Genomic DNA, 16,863 nt, shown 5'->3' on the forward strand with positions numbered 1-16,863 from the left:
CAAAAATTAAGAAACAGTAAAAAATTTAAAATTTCCCACCAAAGTTGTCTGAATCAGCTGATTGAATCTCTGGGAGGATCCTGGAATAAGTAGTCTGAAAAATGTTCCTGAGTGCCCTGTTTAAAATGTGGCCTGATAAAAACAAAGTCATGACCTTAAGGTCTGGATGGGGTGCTGGGGCTCACAGGAGGGAGAGTTCTTTATATAGGGGGAGCTTTGGATGCCTTTGCAAATTGTGTTCCGTTTATTATAAATATAATTTGCCCAGGAGTTTTGAAGAATGCTAATTAAAAAAAAAAAAATAGGGGGCACCTGGGTGGCTCAGTCGGTTAAGCGTCCGACTCTGGCTCAGGTCATGATCTCACGGTGGGTTTGAGTCCCGGGTCTGGCTCTGTGCTGACAGCTCAGAGCCTGGAGCCTGCTTCGGATTCTGTCTCCGTCTCTCTGCCGCCCCCCCCCCCACTCTCTCCCTCAAATATAAATAAATATTAAAAAATAAGAGTAATAAAAATGAAGATAAAAAAACAGGAACAAGCCTAAATCAGGTAATTCTACACCCTGGGCTCCGCGAATCTTTTCTAGCTCTCCTTCTCTGGAAATAGTTCTTTTTGTCTGAAGCCCACAAGAGGGCGCTGCATTCCTTTTAGCCCACACCTCCCGCATCAGCCCTGATACGGTTGATCAGGAGCCAGAGCCGGCCTGAGGGTTGTGGGGAGCTGCAAAAGCATCACAAAATAAGGCAGATGGGTTGGTGGAAGCCCCGATTTTTCACAGGTAACCAGAGCCAGTGAGGAATTTTAAGGTATGCAGGTAAAGTGCTCCGAGGTCCTGAAACGTTACCGTTATCGTGCCGACTTTAACCACCTTGATAATTCTGAGTGGTGTTAAGCTGAGTAATTAATTAACAGGTTTCCAGTGCTTCCCTCATTCCTATCAGTGATACTACATTTATTGTGCTCTTACTGTGTGCCAGGTGCTACGCACTGTTGTTACCCCCATTTTACAGATGAGCCAGGCACAGAAAGGATTTGCACTAAGTAAGTGCCAGATATGGGTCTCGAGCCTAGTCTGTGGATTCCAGGGTATTGTCTCCACCCCCCCCCCCTTACATTCTATCTTCTGCAGTATTTATGTCCACTAATATTTATATTTTAAAACCAGAACGCACGCCCAAGGGAGAAGATATTCACTGCGCTGAAGGCACGTTGTATTGCACAAAGCAAGGGACTCTAACATCCAGAACAACAGTGCCCTTCACAGAACTAACGTCGTCCACTTGACCGCGAGTGGGAAGTTATCTGCTTACTGTCCCTATGAATCCTTCCTCTTTCGCCTTCATCTTTGACGTGGCCTTCTAGACCGAGAATTCCCCTCAGCTTGTAAACATGCTGTCTTCTGACTCTCAGAAACAAAACCCCAAACCGTCCCTGAATGCTTTGGTTCTCCCTAGCTTTCATCCAGTCTTTCTTCTGCCTCTTCTCACCCAGGTGTCTCAAAAGAGAGGTTCTCTTCCTCAGCTTCCTTCGCCAGTTCAGTGCTGCCTTCTCAGCAACAGGCCCAGTTCCAAGGAGGCGCCCCATAAACACTTACTGAAGGAATCTATTGCTTTACCTTCCCAAATCGACCAAAGTGTTCTCGGCAAGATTACTTTCCAGTCCACAAACCCAGTGGGCATTTGAAGGGTTCTACCTTTCTCAACTTCTTTGCCTTCCTTTCCTTCCTTCTTTCTTTTTCTTTCTCTTCCCTTCCTTCTTTTCTTTCTTCCTTCTTTTCTTTCTTTCTTTCCTCCTTTCAGAGAGCACTCTTGTGCACATGAGCAGGGAAGGGACAGAGAGAGAGAATCTTAAGCAGGCTCCACACCCAGCGTGGAGCCTGATGCATCGCTCGATGCCATGACCCTGGGATCATGACCTGAGCTGAAATCAAGAGTAAGACGCTCTGAGCCACGCAGGTCCACCCCCACCTTTGCATTTCACAGCGTTGTTCCTTAAATCTTTTTGTGCCCAATTTTTTCTCCACTTAGCTTATGTGAGGTTGCACTTTTGTTAGTTTTCCTCACGACTTCCTGCTGCTGTTATGTTTCTTGGAGCTTCTCTTCCATTAACTCTTTAATGTTTCTTGGAATGTGCCTTTAACCTGTTGTTCTTGTTATAATGGTTTTTGGGTTTTTTTTGTTTTTTGTTTTTTTTTTGAGAGAGAGACAGAGACAGAGCATGAGTGGGGGAGGGACAGAGAGAGACACACACAGAATCCGAAGCAGGCTCCAGGCTCTGACCTGTCAGCACAGAGCGCGACGCGGGGCTCAGACTCATGGGCCACGAGATCATGACCTGAGCCGAAGTCGGACACTTAACTGATTGAACTGCTCAGGTGCCCCCGTTCTACACCAGTATGTGTTGCAGTGGGGTCCCTGGACAACAGCATCAGCATCAACTGGGCATTTGTCAGAAATGCAATTTCTTGGGATGCAATTGAATGAGAGACTTCTGGAAAATCCAACACCCATTTATGATTTAAAAACAACAACAATGTAGCAAACTGGATATAGAAGAGAGTTTCCTGAACTTGATAAAAGTGCCAGCAAAAGTTAAGGTACAGATTACAGAACATCTTTTGGCAAACATCAGATCTACTAGTGGCGTATTAGAAGCGGCCCTCTTATTATTAGGAAGAAGACAGGGTGCATGGCTGGTTCAGACAGAGGAGTGTGTTACTCTTGATCTCTGGGTCATGAGTTTGAGCCCCACATTGGGTGTAGAGATTACTTAAATAAAACTTTTTTTAAAAAAGGAATAAGACAATTATCCCCACTATTACCACAACCAACCAACATTTCACAGATGGTCTTAGCTACTGGTATAAGGCAAGAAAAGGAAATGGGTGGTATAACTATTGGAAAGGTGACATTACACTGTTATTATTTGCAGGTGATTTAGTTACCTGCTTTAAAAAGAAAAAAAAAAACTAGAAAGAGAGAGGTAGAAGATCAATATACCAACAAGTTTCCCATATGCCAGAAATGCCCATTTTAAAGGATCAAAGAGTAAAGATCTCATTGACAACAGCAACCAGACCTATAAAACTCCCAAGAAAAAACCCTTTGTGGAGTAAGTATAAAACTTTCCTGTGGACGGGAAGGAAAAATTCCCTAAATAGATAAATCAAGTTCATGAATTGAGAGACCTAATGTTGTAAAAATGTTCTTTCTCCCCAACTCAATAATTTGAATGCAACCCAATTAAAATTCTGATTTTTCGTTGAATTTCATTCATCACAGGAATAAATAATGCAATAACAGAATAGTTCAGGTTTTCTTTTTTAATAGAAAAAGGGAGAAAGGAGTTATTCTATATATTAAGACATGTTATGAAACTGTAGTAATTAAAATGAAGTTGATGCAAAAATGGATATTTAGGTAAAACAGCAGAGAGTCAATAAAACAGAAGAGAGGTCCCCATGCACTTATGAGAATGTTCTATATGATTGGGATAGCATTTCAAAACTATGCCTAAAGAAGTAACGAGTCAAGAAATTGTTTGAAAAATAAATGGCTGAACAGCAGTAGCTATCCATACAAAAAAAAAAAAAAATCCCACTAAATTCCTACTTGATACCATGCATACCAACAATTCCTGTTGGATTTAAAAATAGTCCAAAAACAAAACAATAATATCTGAGGGAAAAATATTACCAAAATTTCTTAATTTCTCTATTATTCAGGATTCTTGATTTTAGCAGAACCAACAAAAACAAAGTCTGGTTAACTAAGGCAGAAACAATTTATGGGTAGGAAGCTGCAGAAAATGGCGAGAACCAAAAATCCTTCTTAAATATGACACAAAATGGGAGAAACACCGAGAGTGATACATTTGATTGTGTGAAATTTATAAAGAACTTCTAGAAACAGTAAGGATAGGGTTTGTTACCACCATTTTGGAGGACGATCTGGCAGCATCTAAGGAAAGTTGTGCTTAGCCTACAATCTAGTAAGTTCCACCTCTTAGCCCCCTGGAGAAATATACACATTTGTGCCCAAGGAGACATGGTTAAGAGTGGGCATTTTGTCCTTATCTGTAATTCTGAGAAATGAAAAGACCTAAACATGTGTCGGTAGTAGAAGAGATAAAACACAACATGGGTAGCTGGTAAAAGGAATGTGTGTGACATCGCACATGGAAAGATCTAGAAGTCTGAGGAGGAAAAGCAAGTTGAAGAATAATCCAGGCAACATTGTGCCACTTTTGTAAGGAAATACAGAACATTACTGCATTATGTGTGTGTGTGTGTGTGTGTGTGTGTGTTTAATTTAGAGGGGGCTAGAATGGAGAGATAGTAATATTTCAGCTCAATCTATAATGCTCTAATTTTTTTTTTAAGTTAATACTTAGGTATTTAACAAAGAGAAATGAACATGGCCCACAGGGCCCCATCTGACACCATGTTCCTACTCCCTCTCAGAGCTTCATCCAGACTTGCTTCCCAGTGCCTCAGGACCTTTGCACATGATGTTTCCTCTGTCCAGAATCTTGCCCCTCCTTTCTCCACCTAGTTGACACTATCAGTTCCTTTGGATTTCTGTGAGAAAGCCAACTGCTCAACAATGCTTTCTCAGGGCCTCTGACCTAGGTCGAGCTCCTGGCTTTCAGAAAGCTTACCTTTGAGCTTAATTACATACGTATTTTGTGATTATGAACTCTAGCTCTATAAGAGGCAGTCTCATGTTTCTTACTGTGTCTGAACACCTCACTTCACATCTGGTAGAGTAGCCATTCGAGAACTGGTTGGAAGCATTAAAGCCTAAAGGCTAGAAAAATAGGACTGTGTACTTTCCTAAAACAGTTGTATCTTGAGGCCTCAAGATACACCCCAAACACTGTCACTTCCCTTCTGGAACTGCGGCCTCCTCAAATGTTCTCTACCTCTGGCTGCTTAAGGCTGAAGCCACCCAGGAGCATTCCTAATTCTCTGCCCTTCTTATCTAATCAGTCTCTCCACCAGTAGAGTCGACTTCACTCCCACAACCTAATCCAAACTGTCATCCTCTCTCACCAGGCTAATGCAATAGCTGCTTGGCCTTCGCCGGTGCCCTCCGGGTCCCAGGCACGTCCACACAGCTTCCAGAGCCATCGACGTACAAATGCAAACCTCACCGTGACCCTCAGCTGCCTGCCACTTAGCACGGTTTTAATATTGCTTCTGCAGCCTCTGGCTTACCTGGAGAGTTGGCCCGGTTTCCTGGGGACTGAGGGGTCCTGGGACGCCAGGCTTTCAGTGTTCAGACCGGGAATGTCCTGGGCAAACCAGAACGAGTTGGAGGCCCTGCTCCGCTGCTAGGCTATAATCTCCATGAGGGCGGGAATCATTTGGGGCCTGTTCACTACCGTTGCCCCAGTGCCCAGCACAGCAAGGTCTTTTTTAAATGGCTGTTTTTGCAGAGTTTGAAAGGGAACGTACTTACCTTTGTTGGGCCAGCAGCTTACACAGAGCCTGTTGCCCAGTAGGTGTCCCAAGTACCATTTTTGCGGGTGAGAAACTTCACCTGACTGCTGATTCCCGAATTGCTTTACTGAATCAGCTAAACCTGACCTCCAGAGGGGGAAGGAGACACCACTCTGGGACAGGCCATGTGGCTTCTGGCCACTGAACTACGTGCAAATTCCTCTGGACTCTAGATTCGATCACTGTTTCCAGAACCACCGATCTACACACTGACCCCGACGGGAGCCCCTTCTATCCCTTCTCACGATCACAGTGGTAGAGCTGCTCGAATCTGACCTCTACCACTTAGTGGCCACGTGACCTCGGGCAAGTCGCTTCTCCGAACCTCGATCTGTAAAGAATTCAGGCTTGCCCTTCCTAGAACCCAGCACTCTCGAGCATCAAATCATGTGTAGAAACACTCTGCCAATGCTAAGAGGCTATCCAGATGTTACATTTGCAACTTCTAGTTCTCCCCCATCCACTCAGCGCAGCCAACGTAGACTTGTTTTCTGGTTCCAGGAAGCGGCCCAGACAAGACAGCCTTCAGGTGAACCGAGTGAATGAAGCTGCACAGATGGGCAGTTAGACTTTCCCTGGAAGGGAAGGAATCAAATGTTTCCTGGCTCAGCTACTTGGGAGAGCCTATGAAATTCCTCACAGTTGAGGTCATACTTCTTTCCTCTGTGCTCCACTCTCCCAGCACAAAGAGAGTTAATCGGCTTAAGAGATCCAGGCCAGGGACGCCTGGGTGGCTCAGTTGGTTGAACGTCCAACTCTTGATTTCGGCTCAGGTCGTGATCCCAGAGTCGTGGGATCAAGCCCTTGGTTGGGCTCTGCACCAAGCGTGGAGCCCGCTTAAGATTCTGTCTCCCTCTTCCCTGCTTGCATGCTCTAAATTGAAAAATAAATAAATAAAAGAGATTGAGAGAGAGAGAGAGAGAGAGATTGATCGATTGATCGATCCTGGCCATGTAATGCCTTCACAGGAATTGTTCAGAAGAGACCAGGCTATATGGAGCCTAAGAACATTCCCAAGAACCCCTTTGTCTTTTTAATACCCAGGCGCCAAAACAAAACGCTCAGTCTCTGTGACTGAAGCACCTAAGAATGACTGGATAGATTTTCAGTGACTTGGAAGGCATGTTGGGATGGTTTGCCTTACAACAGAGCTCCAGGGAGCCCTAAGAGAGGTGTCAAGGAGCTGGGTCATTGTCTTCAGAGCAGCCAAAAGTGACAAAGTGAGCCCTGTGTGGCTTGTCTACGGGAAGAAAGATGCCCTACATGTCAAGTTGATGGGCAGAGATAACGGGCTGGTTTCAAACTCAAAGTCGAAATCAAAGACTTGGATACATCTCAGAAGACTTCTTTCTGTCCCCAGGTTCGAGACCTCCAGCTGAGAGCCCGGGTGGAAGACACTAGTTAGTTTGTTCTTTATTTTCATTGGAAAGTTATATGGTTACTTATCAACAAAATTGACTGTCCAGGGCAGAGATATCCAGTGGTTTCTATGTACAGGACCATCCCTGGGGTCCACACCTCCGCAGAGGCCTCACCCCTCGAGGCCTCAGTCAGCTCCTTCCCAGGCCTCCAGGAACCAATCACAAAGACACAAGGAACAAAAACGGGCCGGCCTCGGCACCTGCTTTCACCCCGAGGGGAGGTGGCGGCTGCTGGTATGGGCCCCGGGCCTATTCTCAGGTAGAGGGTGCAGGGGCCTCTCTCCTGGGAGCCTGCCCTCATGCCTCCCCTGCCCAGAAGGGCTCTCTTGGACATTCCTGGGACTACTCTGACAGGCTCGTGGGTCCCACTCGGGCCTTCTTTTCTCTCTGCTTGTCATTTTAACACTGAGGCATCTCAGCCTCCCGTCTTGGAGGATAAGCATTTGCTCTGGCGCCTTTTCTGTTGCCCCTGTTTTTTTGTACAAAAACAACAGTACTCTCAATCGGACCGTTTTTTTGCCCAAGAAACAAAAGTGGCTCAACAGGTACAGTTCTGCTGGTCGATCTGCTTTCGGCAGGGTTCCATGGTGACGGCGACACCCACGCCGCTCCGGCCGGATGTCATGTGGGTCACCTCGCTCCAGGTGTCGGTGTCTGGGTCATAACACTCCACACTGTCCAGGAACGTGTGACCGTCGTAGCCTCCTGCAGGGACAGCAGAGGACACAGTCACCCCCTCTGAGGGCAGGGGAAAGAGAGGGGGAAGGACCCACAAGAAGCCTTCCTGCTGGGATTTGAGCCCACCCCCAAGAGACGGGGCTAATCAGTTTTCTCCACCCAGGTTTCCGCCCCCAGGGCCTCACCCAGAACGTAGATTCTTCCCTGGTGCACAGTAATCCCCAGGGCACTTCGCCGATGCTTCATGGGAGCTACAAAAGTCCACGTTTCTGTCTCCACATCATAGCGCTCCACGCTGTTCAGCTGGTCCTGACCATCGTAGCCCCCCGCAGCATAGATACAGTTGTGCAAGACACAGACTCCTAAACCGTACCATGCAGAGAGGGTGACTCCGGGGCCTGGCATTGGGGGCCTAGCCACCACCTTCTTGGGGGCGCCCTCCCCGCTCCCCTCCCCCGGGAGACCCTTTAGAAACAAAGCCGCAAGAGAAGAGCTTGGACTCGGTCAGAATCTAGCTCTTGTGTGTGTGCCACAGGGTTTAAGATCAAAACAGGAAGCCTTCCCCAGGCCTGGCCGAGTTTCATTCTCAGGAGTGGGAGGGTGTCCCTCCACCGTCCCCTCCCGCAGCCCCCACCCACCTGCCCCACTTCGGATGGTGTTCATGGGTGCGATCATCCGCCACTCGTTTCTCTCTGGGTAGTAACACTCGGCTGAGCTGAGGCGGTTTGTGCCGTCAAAGCCCCCGACGGCATAGAGCAAACGGTTGAGGACAGCCACGCCCACCCCGATCCTTCGAGTCAGCATTGGGGCCACCAGGTGCCACTCGTCCCGCTCTGGCTCATACCTGCAAAGGAAGGACAGCGACAATGGCAGTCGTAGCTGACCTCGGGGGGACACGTACTGTGACCCGATGTTCTGCCAGTTCTGTGGGCACTCGAGCTCTTTCATCTTCTAGCTATTCTCTGAGGGAAACTGAGGCTCACAGCCATCACCTGTTCGAGGTCACGCGTACGTGTGTTGCATGCTGGTGGCCACACCCTGCCCCATGGCGAGGCCCCGTGCTGTTATGTGTCATCCCACCCAAACCGCACCCAGCCTGTTGGGCAGGGGTCCCCACTGCCATCTCCCGTCACCTCCGGGTGACAAGATGGAAGCACAGAGGGATGATATGGCATGTCCAGGGTCGCCAAGGACGTGGCGCTGGGGTTTGACCCAGCCTTCTAAGACACCAGAATCCTAACTCTAGCAACTAGGCTACCACGCAGGATGGTTTTTGTCCAGGTGTGGGGCTTACTTAAAATTCCCATTGCCCAGCCTCACTCCGAGCCCACCACCGATGCCAGGTCTCCAGCAGTGGGCTAGGGAGTTTGTTTTAACAAGTGCTCCAGGTGAGAACTGTATCCTGGATCACACTTCTGCAAGAGGAGAGGGCAGAGGACTGGCTGTGCAAAAGCAGAAAGACCAAAATACTCAGCTTCTAAACGCAGGGTCACCATGCAGTTGTGCAGGTTGTGCACTGTACAAGGGTACCATATCCCAGGGGCACCTTCCACACAGAACACCTCGTACATCTGTTTATTATGGCAATTTTGAGGCAGATGGCAGCGAGGTGTCATGGTTTAATAAAATTAGCATTTTACAGTAACTTCAAAATCATAGAACTCTTTCCAGACCTGCAGAAAAAGAGTTGTATGGGTTTGTGACAGCCCTGTAGGCAATTCCCAGGCCCAGACACATCATCCAAGGTCCCTGACCCTACATCTCCCAGGAATTTAGCTTCACCTGGAGGCGTCCACTCCCTGAAGGTAGGGCACAGAGAGACAGGCGCTCGACAACAGGGGAAGTCTCCACATCCCAATGGGTTGGGACCCGGTAGCAATGGGACCCTCAGCGTCCACCTACTCCGGGCCCTGCCACTCACCTCTCCACACTGTTGTGGTGGATGCAGCCATGGGAGCCACCCACGGCATAGATGTGCCCGTCGATGACCCCAACCCCAATCCGATTGCGCGGCACGCTCATGGGGGCACAGGGTGACCACTGGTTGGTCATGGGGTTATAGCAGTCCAGGGCACTGGAGTCGGTGTTGCCGTCGGGCGAGTTGTTCCGGCCACCCACGGCATACAGCAGCCCGCCCACGACGCAGCCCGCCAGGCCACTGCGAGGCACCTGCAGGTCTGCCAGTCGGAGCCAAGTGCCATCGCTGGGGTTGTAGGCCTCCAGGTAGCTGAGCGACTGGCGGAAGTAGCCGCCGGCGGTGTAGATGAGCCGGCCCACTTTGGGCGCCCGACAGGGCATCACCTGCGTGGGCTTGTGCAAGGTCAGCTCCTGGAAGATCTTGACCAGGTAGTCCTTGCAGCGGGAGTCCGCCTGCAAGATCTCGCACTTCTGCAGCTGCATCTGCAGGAAGCGGGGTGTCAGCGAGTGGCATCGCACAGCCCTGAGCAGCGCCTGCACGTAGAACCGCCGCTGCTCGCAGTCGTACTTGACCCAGTTGATACAGGCGTGGAAGACCTCGGACTCGCAGCGCACGTTCAGATCGTCTCGGCTGATGAGAGTCACCAGCTGGCAGTGGGACAGGTTGAAGAACTCCTCTTGCTTGGCCACCTGTAGAGGGCATTACCGTGGCAGGCTGACTCCCGCGTGCCGCTCCCCTGAGCCCGCCACGGCGGCGCGATCTGGGGGACACGTCTCTCAACCTGCCTCGGACAGTCTCAGTTGCCAGTTTGGTAAAACGGGGATTTGAACGGTATAAACTTCACAGGTCGCGAAGATTAAATGAGCTGGTGCCACACATGCCAGGCATATCAGAAGTAGGCACTCAGGTAAACGGGCAAAGAGACAATGTACCACGTACCTTTTTGTTTCGTTTTGTGCTTGACCTACAAGTTTACCCGTTTGTTGTTTTTTTTTAAACAACCTTACTTTTTCTTTGTTTTTAAGTTTCTTTTTTTTATTTTAAGAGAGACAGACAGTGCAAGTGGGGGAGGGGCAGAGAGGGAGAAGGAGACAGAGAATCCCGAGCAGGCTCAACACTGTCCGCGCAGAGCCCGACGCGGGGCTCAAACTCACAAAACCATGAGATCGTGACCTGAGCTGAAACCACGAGTCAGCCGCTTAACCGACCGAGCCATCCAGGCACCTCCGACCTTACTTTTTCAAAAGGGTAGATTGGCTAAAAGGGAAAAAGTAGCAGCACTAGAATGTTCTAGAAAAGTGTAGGCTCTAAAGAAGAAGGCTGAGCTACAATATGGCCCACTACTTTCTAAGTAGGTGACTTGGGCAAATACCTGAAACGCTCCAGGCCTTGGTCTTCTTCCTCTGTAAAGGGGGTTTGTGTTAGCAGCTACCTCACAGCCGGGCGAGGTAGCCAACTATATAGTAGGGTAGACAGGGCCCCAGGCAAGTATTTCTTGTCAGGTACCAGTCTATAAAAGCAATTTCGGTCAGCCCACATCAGCAGGCCACCAATGCTCTGGTAGGTACCCCAAGCCCATGCAATCCCTTTAAAGAAACATTATGCAAGCCTGTCGGAAAGCCCTGCTCACAGACCACCTTTCTGGAAGCCATAGGCCCTAGGACCAGTGCCAGAGGTCCACAGGGCATCTGGTCAACCCCACATGTGTGGTAGAAGGGAGAACATCTGTCCCTTAAGGGGAGAAATGGAAACCAGGGCACTATCTACCCCGGCTGATCCTAGCCCCTGGAGGAGGGCTTTGAACATTCCAGGAAGAAGGGGCGCCTGGGTGGCTCAGTTGGTTGAGCCTCCGACTTCGGCTCAGGTCATGACTCACAGTGTGTGAGTTCGAGCCCTGCATCAGGCTCTGTGCTGACAGCTCAGAGCCTGGAGCCTGCTTTGGATTCTGTGTCTCCCTCTCTTTCTGCCCCTCCCCTGCTCACACTCTGTCTCTCTCTCAAAATAAATAAATATTAAAAAATTTTAAAGAGAAAGAGAGAAAGAAAGAAAAAGAGAAAGAAAGAAAGAAAGAAAGAAAGAAAGAAAGAAAGAAAGAAAGAAAGAAAGAAAGGAAATTTTCAGGAAGGCACTCTAAACCACAGGACTCTCCAAGGCTTGGGACCTGGGGTACAGCCCTCTTGGGCCAGACCTAGGGGTGGTACTTCCTCTTAAAAGAGTTGAGAAAATCCAACGCTTTGAAGAATGGAAATCACTTAGAACCGGGGTTGGCCCAGCCAGGGCTCAACAAACACTTATGATTATCATCATCCCAAGGGCACAGCCACCAGTGGGTGCCACCCAAGAATTTGGGCTCATCACTGTGATTTTATAAGGAATCTGTCATTTTATGCTCACAACTTCCTCCACTCAAAAACGAAAATGAAACCAAGAACAGTGTAAGGACGACACTACGTCGACCAAAGAAAACTCGTCTAAGGGTCACATCTGAGGTAGGCAGCATGTCACGGGTGTTCCATAAATATCTGCTGACGGCCTGAAGCATCGGGCCCTGCTCCGTGCACCCCAGGGCTGAGCTGCTGTCATGTTCCCTGCATGGGAACGAGCTTCATGGGTCCATCTTCGTGGGTCACTGCCTTCCCTTGACCCCGGAGAAGTCAGTGACCCACGAAGATGGACCCATGAAGCGCTCACCTTCCTCGGCTGTTTCCCAGAGTCACCCCAGGTGTGTAGACTAGGACCCCAGAACCCTGTTTTTCTCCAGCTCCCTGATCTGACCCTTGTCCGTCCGTCGCTGGTCCTTCTGATACCGCCCCCAAGCCCTGCCTCACGTCTCCCCCCACCACTCACCTCTCCGAAGTGCATGTAGATGTACTCGCGGGCTCGCTGGTGCAGCTCGGCACAGCCGATCTGTTCGGCGAAGTTGGCAATGCCAATGGCGTTGCTGGGGTCCAGCTGCTGCACCAGGAAGTCGCTGCAGGCGCGGACGACACTGTCGATCTGGTACATGACGGCGCCGTTCATCACGTGGAGCACGCACTTCTCACCCATGGAGATGGAGGCCGTGTAGGCAAACTCAATTAGGCGCTCCATGACCTTGGGGTGGATGCCCTCAATGGACACCACCTCCATGCCCTGCTCCCGCAGCCCGTTGGTGAACATGGCCTTGAAGACAGGGCTAGATGAGGCCAGCACCACCTTGTGAGCCATGAACTGGGCGGCCGGCGCGTCCTCGTATTTGACCTGCAGTGTGACATCACACAGCTGCTGGCTGAGCCGCAACTCGTTCATGATGCCAAAGGCCTGCTTGGTGTGGTCCTCTAGCGTGTAGCTGAAGGTGCGGTTGCCGTGCTGGGAGGGCGTCACCTCGGCTTTGCACTCGGTGGAGGCGTACATCACCGCGTCCCCTGCCCCCTCGGGGCGCTGTGACCTCAGGGGAAGGAATCGGGTGCGGGCCCCAGCCCCGCTAGGCCTCGGTTCCGGCTGCATGGGGTTCCAGGTGACAAGGGACAACACCACCACGGGCACTCAGAGGCCTGGAGGAGGGAGAGCACAGGGCTGGGGCAGGGCCTGGGGTCGGGCCTCCTTTTATAAGATAAAGCGACTCCTAGACCAGTTTTCCTTCCCAAGCCCAGGTGAAGCAACGTCTGTTTGTGCTAACTGCCACATGGCCCCACCAGCCCAGGATTCCATCTTAAAAACACGGGTCAGGGGCGCCTGGGTGGCTCAGTCGGTTAAGCGGCCGACTTCGGCTCAGGTCATGATCTCGCGGTCCGGGAGTTCAAGCCCCGCGTCGGGCTCTGTGCTGACAGCTCAGAGCCTGGAGCCTGTTTCGGATACTGTGTCTCCGTCTCTCTGACCCTCCCCCGTTCATGCTCTGTCTCTCTCTGTCTCAAAAATAAATAAACGTTAAAAAAAAATTAAAAAAAAAAAAACAACAAACCACGGGTCAGATGATGTCCCTCCCTTGCTCAGAATCCCCCCCCACAACTCCCCACAGCACAAAGAGTAAAACCAAACTCTTCAATGGCCTCGTAAGCCCTACACAGTCAGCCTCCATCCACCTCTCCCCTTGGCTCACTCTGTTCCAGCTTCCCTTCCCTTCCTAGATAGAGCATGTCTATTTTTTTTTTTTATGTTTACTTATTTTTGAAAGAAAGAAAGAGAAAGAGCATGAGCGGTGGAGGGGCAGAGAGGGGGTGGACAGAGGATACGAAGCGGGCTCTGTGCTGACAGCAGAGAGCCCGACACGGGGCTTGAACCCATGGACAGTGAGATCATGAGCCAAAGTCAGTCAGATGGAGCGTGTCTAGCTCCTTCTTTCATTCTCCTCACCGACATTTACTGAGTATCTACTGTGTGCCAGGCGCTGTTCTAAGCACTGGGAACACAGCAGTGAGAAAGGGGCATAAACTGTGCCCCCTTGGAGATGATGAGGGATGGGCCATAAGTAAAATAAGCAAGAGTTGAGTATAAATTATGGTTATTTAAAAACAAACAAACAAAAAAGACAACAGCACCGTGATAGTGTGACTTGGGGCAGTTACTTTAAATCACGTAGTCCAGGGCTCTGTTAGAGCTGAGACCAGAAGGATGTACACACCAAAGGGATGGATGTTCCAGGCACAGGGAAGGGCAAGGGCAAAGGCTCAGAGGCAGGATGAGAGAGACAATCTGGGGACTCGGGGGAGGGTAATGAGACCTACTGACGACTAAAGGGAAGGCTTCCATGAAACCTGTGGAGTCTGGAGGGCCGGGCCATGAGCTGCCCTTCTGAAAGGTCCTTCAGGGAGAAGACGGGGAAATCTGCAAGAGGCTCCCCAGGTTCTCCATTTATCTTTCCCGGGCTCCGCGCACAGTCATCTCCTTCCTGTTTTATTTCCACCGCAGCACTTGTCAGAAACCGAAATGAGCTCCGAGCTCCGAGGCTTGCTCTGACGGATGGCCCAAGCCCCGGGCCCTCAGCCCCAGCGCTTCAGAAGGCAGGGAGCCCTGCGTGGGTCACGGTGGTGCCCACCCTCTCATGTGCCTCCCCCACGGCCTGCCCGGGGCCTGGCACTGCTCAGGGGTCAGTAAGCGAGTGGCTGGCTGACTGCCCGCTTCACTGTGCCTGCCAGAGCACCCTCCTCCACCGGGGCCCAGGGCGCCGCTTGACCGCCTCTCCCCGGCTGAGGCCCCTGCCCTGCCTCCTGGTCTTTGGCCAGTCGGTCAACGGTGCCCCTTGGACACTGGACACTTCCCCCCCACGAAGCAGATAAGTGGGGGACTGCGCATGCCCTGCCTGAGCCGCCACCGAGGCCTGGAGAAGGGAGGAAGTGACCCCCGCCGCAGCCTTTCGACTGCCAACCCCAGGGCGCAGACCAAGCTCCCCAACGCGCCGCGCTCCCCGGCACCCGGTCCGAGGGGCACTCCCTGGGCCTCTCGCCCGGCTTGCGCAGCTCCCGGGCCACCCCTCGAGTCGCGCCGTCCAACAAAAGGCCAGGACTCGAGCCGCGCCCTCCGCGGGGCCGCGGGAACCCCAAGGCGACCGGGCCCGCGGCGCCCTGTTCCCCGACCCCCGGGGCCCTCCCGGCCCGCGGCGCCCGCAGCCCGGGCGCAGGCCGCCTCACTCACCCCGCCATGGCCGCGCTCGAGCTCCGCCTCCGTCGCCCAGGCCCGGGCGCCTCCATCGCTGCGCGCCGGGGGGAGGCGCGGAGCGCGCGCAGGTCACCATGACTAAGCAGAGCCGGGCGCCGGCCGTGTCAGAATAAAAGTCCCCGCGGCCCCGGGGCCTCGGGCGGCGGGGACGGCAGAGGGGCCGTTCTCCCCGCCCCCGCTCCCGCGGGCGTTGGCGGAGCAGCGCAGCCCCAGCGCGGCGACCACTACGCCCGTCACTACGGCGCGGCGCACCCGGCCGCGTGGTCGGAGCCGCCGTGAATCGGCCCCGGGTTCGAGGCCCGGAGCGCCCCTGCCTGCACCGGAGATCGGTGGACAGCCCTCCCGGCCGGCGCGCTCACCTCGGCCCCCGCGTAGCCTCGTAGCTCTCGCCGCGAGGTGGGGATGCCCGGGGCGCCGCGGCGGCTCCGGGCACAGTGGTGCCACCCGCGCGTAGAGCTTCCGGGAAACCCGAGGGTCCGGGGCCCGGCCGGGGCGGCTCCCGCCTAACTTTCGCTGGGGGGAGGGGGGGGGTGCCTGAGGGCGCCTCCGCTGTCGGGGGACCTTGGCTCCGGGGCCGCAAGGCCAGCGGGGTCTTGGACGTCGGGTGGGGGGCGGCCTCGGGAAGGCCTGGAAGGAGGCGGGGAGAGGGCGGGGAGGGCGCGGCGGGGAAGGAGCCGAGATTCCCCGCCCTTCCCGCAGGTGCCCGGCGCCCCTGAGCGAGGAGCGGGCGAGGGCGAGGGTACACGGCCGGGCGGGCGCGGTCCGTCCCCGCTTCGCACTGTCCCTTCCATCCGTCCGATTTCGTCGTCTCAGCGGCGCGGGGCTGCTCTCCCCGACCCGCTCTGCTCTCGCGAGCCCCACACAGCCCAGGCCTCACGGTCCAGCGGCCGCAGGATCCTGCTAGAATTATTTACCTAGTTGGCTTTTCCTTGCCTTTATTTTTTAGTCACCTCCAATCTAGAGGCGCGTGAAGCTCGCCTGCGGGGGTTTGAAGCCCGGCCCCGCCACTCTATCTCTGTAGGGATACTTCCATAACTCAACTTCTCCACTCTTCAGTTTCCTCTGTAAAATGGTTACTAATACTAGCAGCCACGTGAGGACCGAATGCGAATGCTGGTGCCCAATAGATTCGAACAATTGTTATTTTTCATGGTAACGGATACTGATTCATCATTTTTGTTGATTATGATATAAAGTTAATTTTTAAATGTCTTTTATTTATTTATTTATTTATTTATTTGCACGTGCGCACAGGGGAGGGACAGAGGGGGAGAGAGAATCTTAAGCAGGCTTCACTCCCAAGAGGGAGCCTGGGCAGAGGGGGCAACCAAAATCAAAAGACAGAGGCCTTTTACTGACTGAGCCCTAGGCACCCCTAATGTACTTATTTTTGAAAGAATCCATCTTGGGGCGCCTGGGTGGCTCAGTCGGTTAAGCATCCAACTGCGGTTCAGGTCATGAGCTAATGGTTCATGGTTCATGAGTTCTGGCCCCATATTGGGCTCAGCCCTGATGGTGCAGAGCCTGCTTGGGATTCTCTCTCTCTATGCCCCTCCCCTGCTCTCGCTCTCTCTCAAAAATAAATAAACTTTAAGAGAGTCCATCTTAGCCAAATTATGGAAGGAGCCTAAGTGTCTATCCATAGATGAATCGATAAAGATGTGAGATATATATATATATATATATATATATATATATATATATATATATATA

At 52.1% G+C, this 16,863-nt stretch overlaps 1 protein-coding gene across 2 annotated transcripts; it reads right to left on the reverse strand.

Annotated features, from left to right (window-relative positions):
- Positions 1–6,887: 6,887 nt before the first annotated feature.
- KEAP1 (kelch like ECH associated protein 1) lies at positions 6,888–15,772 on the reverse strand. 2 transcript variants are annotated; one of them, XM_040449875.1, is made up of 6 exons: positions 15,510–15,772; positions 12,364–13,049; positions 9,520–10,205; positions 8,237–8,442; positions 7,784–7,960; positions 6,888–7,625 (listed from the first exon to the last, which is right to left on the reverse strand). In XM_040449875.1, the coding sequence occupies exons 2-6, from the start codon at positions 13,000–13,002 to the stop codon at positions 7,459–7,461; spliced, it is 1,875 nt and encodes a 624-aa protein (XP_040305809.1). In that variant the 5' UTR covers positions 13,003–13,049; positions 15,510–15,772; the 3' UTR covers positions 6,888–7,458. The 2 variants fall into 2 exon arrangements, with proteins under 2 accessions (XP_040305809.1, XP_040305808.1); XM_040449874.1 differs by lacking the exon at positions 15,510–15,772 and adding an exon at positions 15,127–15,460.
- Between the last annotated feature and the right edge of the window lie 1,091 nt (positions 15,773–16,863).

The sequence above is a fragment of the Herpailurus yagouaroundi genome, unplaced genomic scaffold (assembly GCF_014898765.1).
Source record: "Herpailurus yagouaroundi ecotype Mexico unplaced genomic scaffold, PumYag 200, whole genome shotgun sequence".
Classification (NCBI taxonomy): Eukaryota; Metazoa; Chordata; class Mammalia; order Carnivora; family Felidae; genus Herpailurus; species Herpailurus yagouaroundi.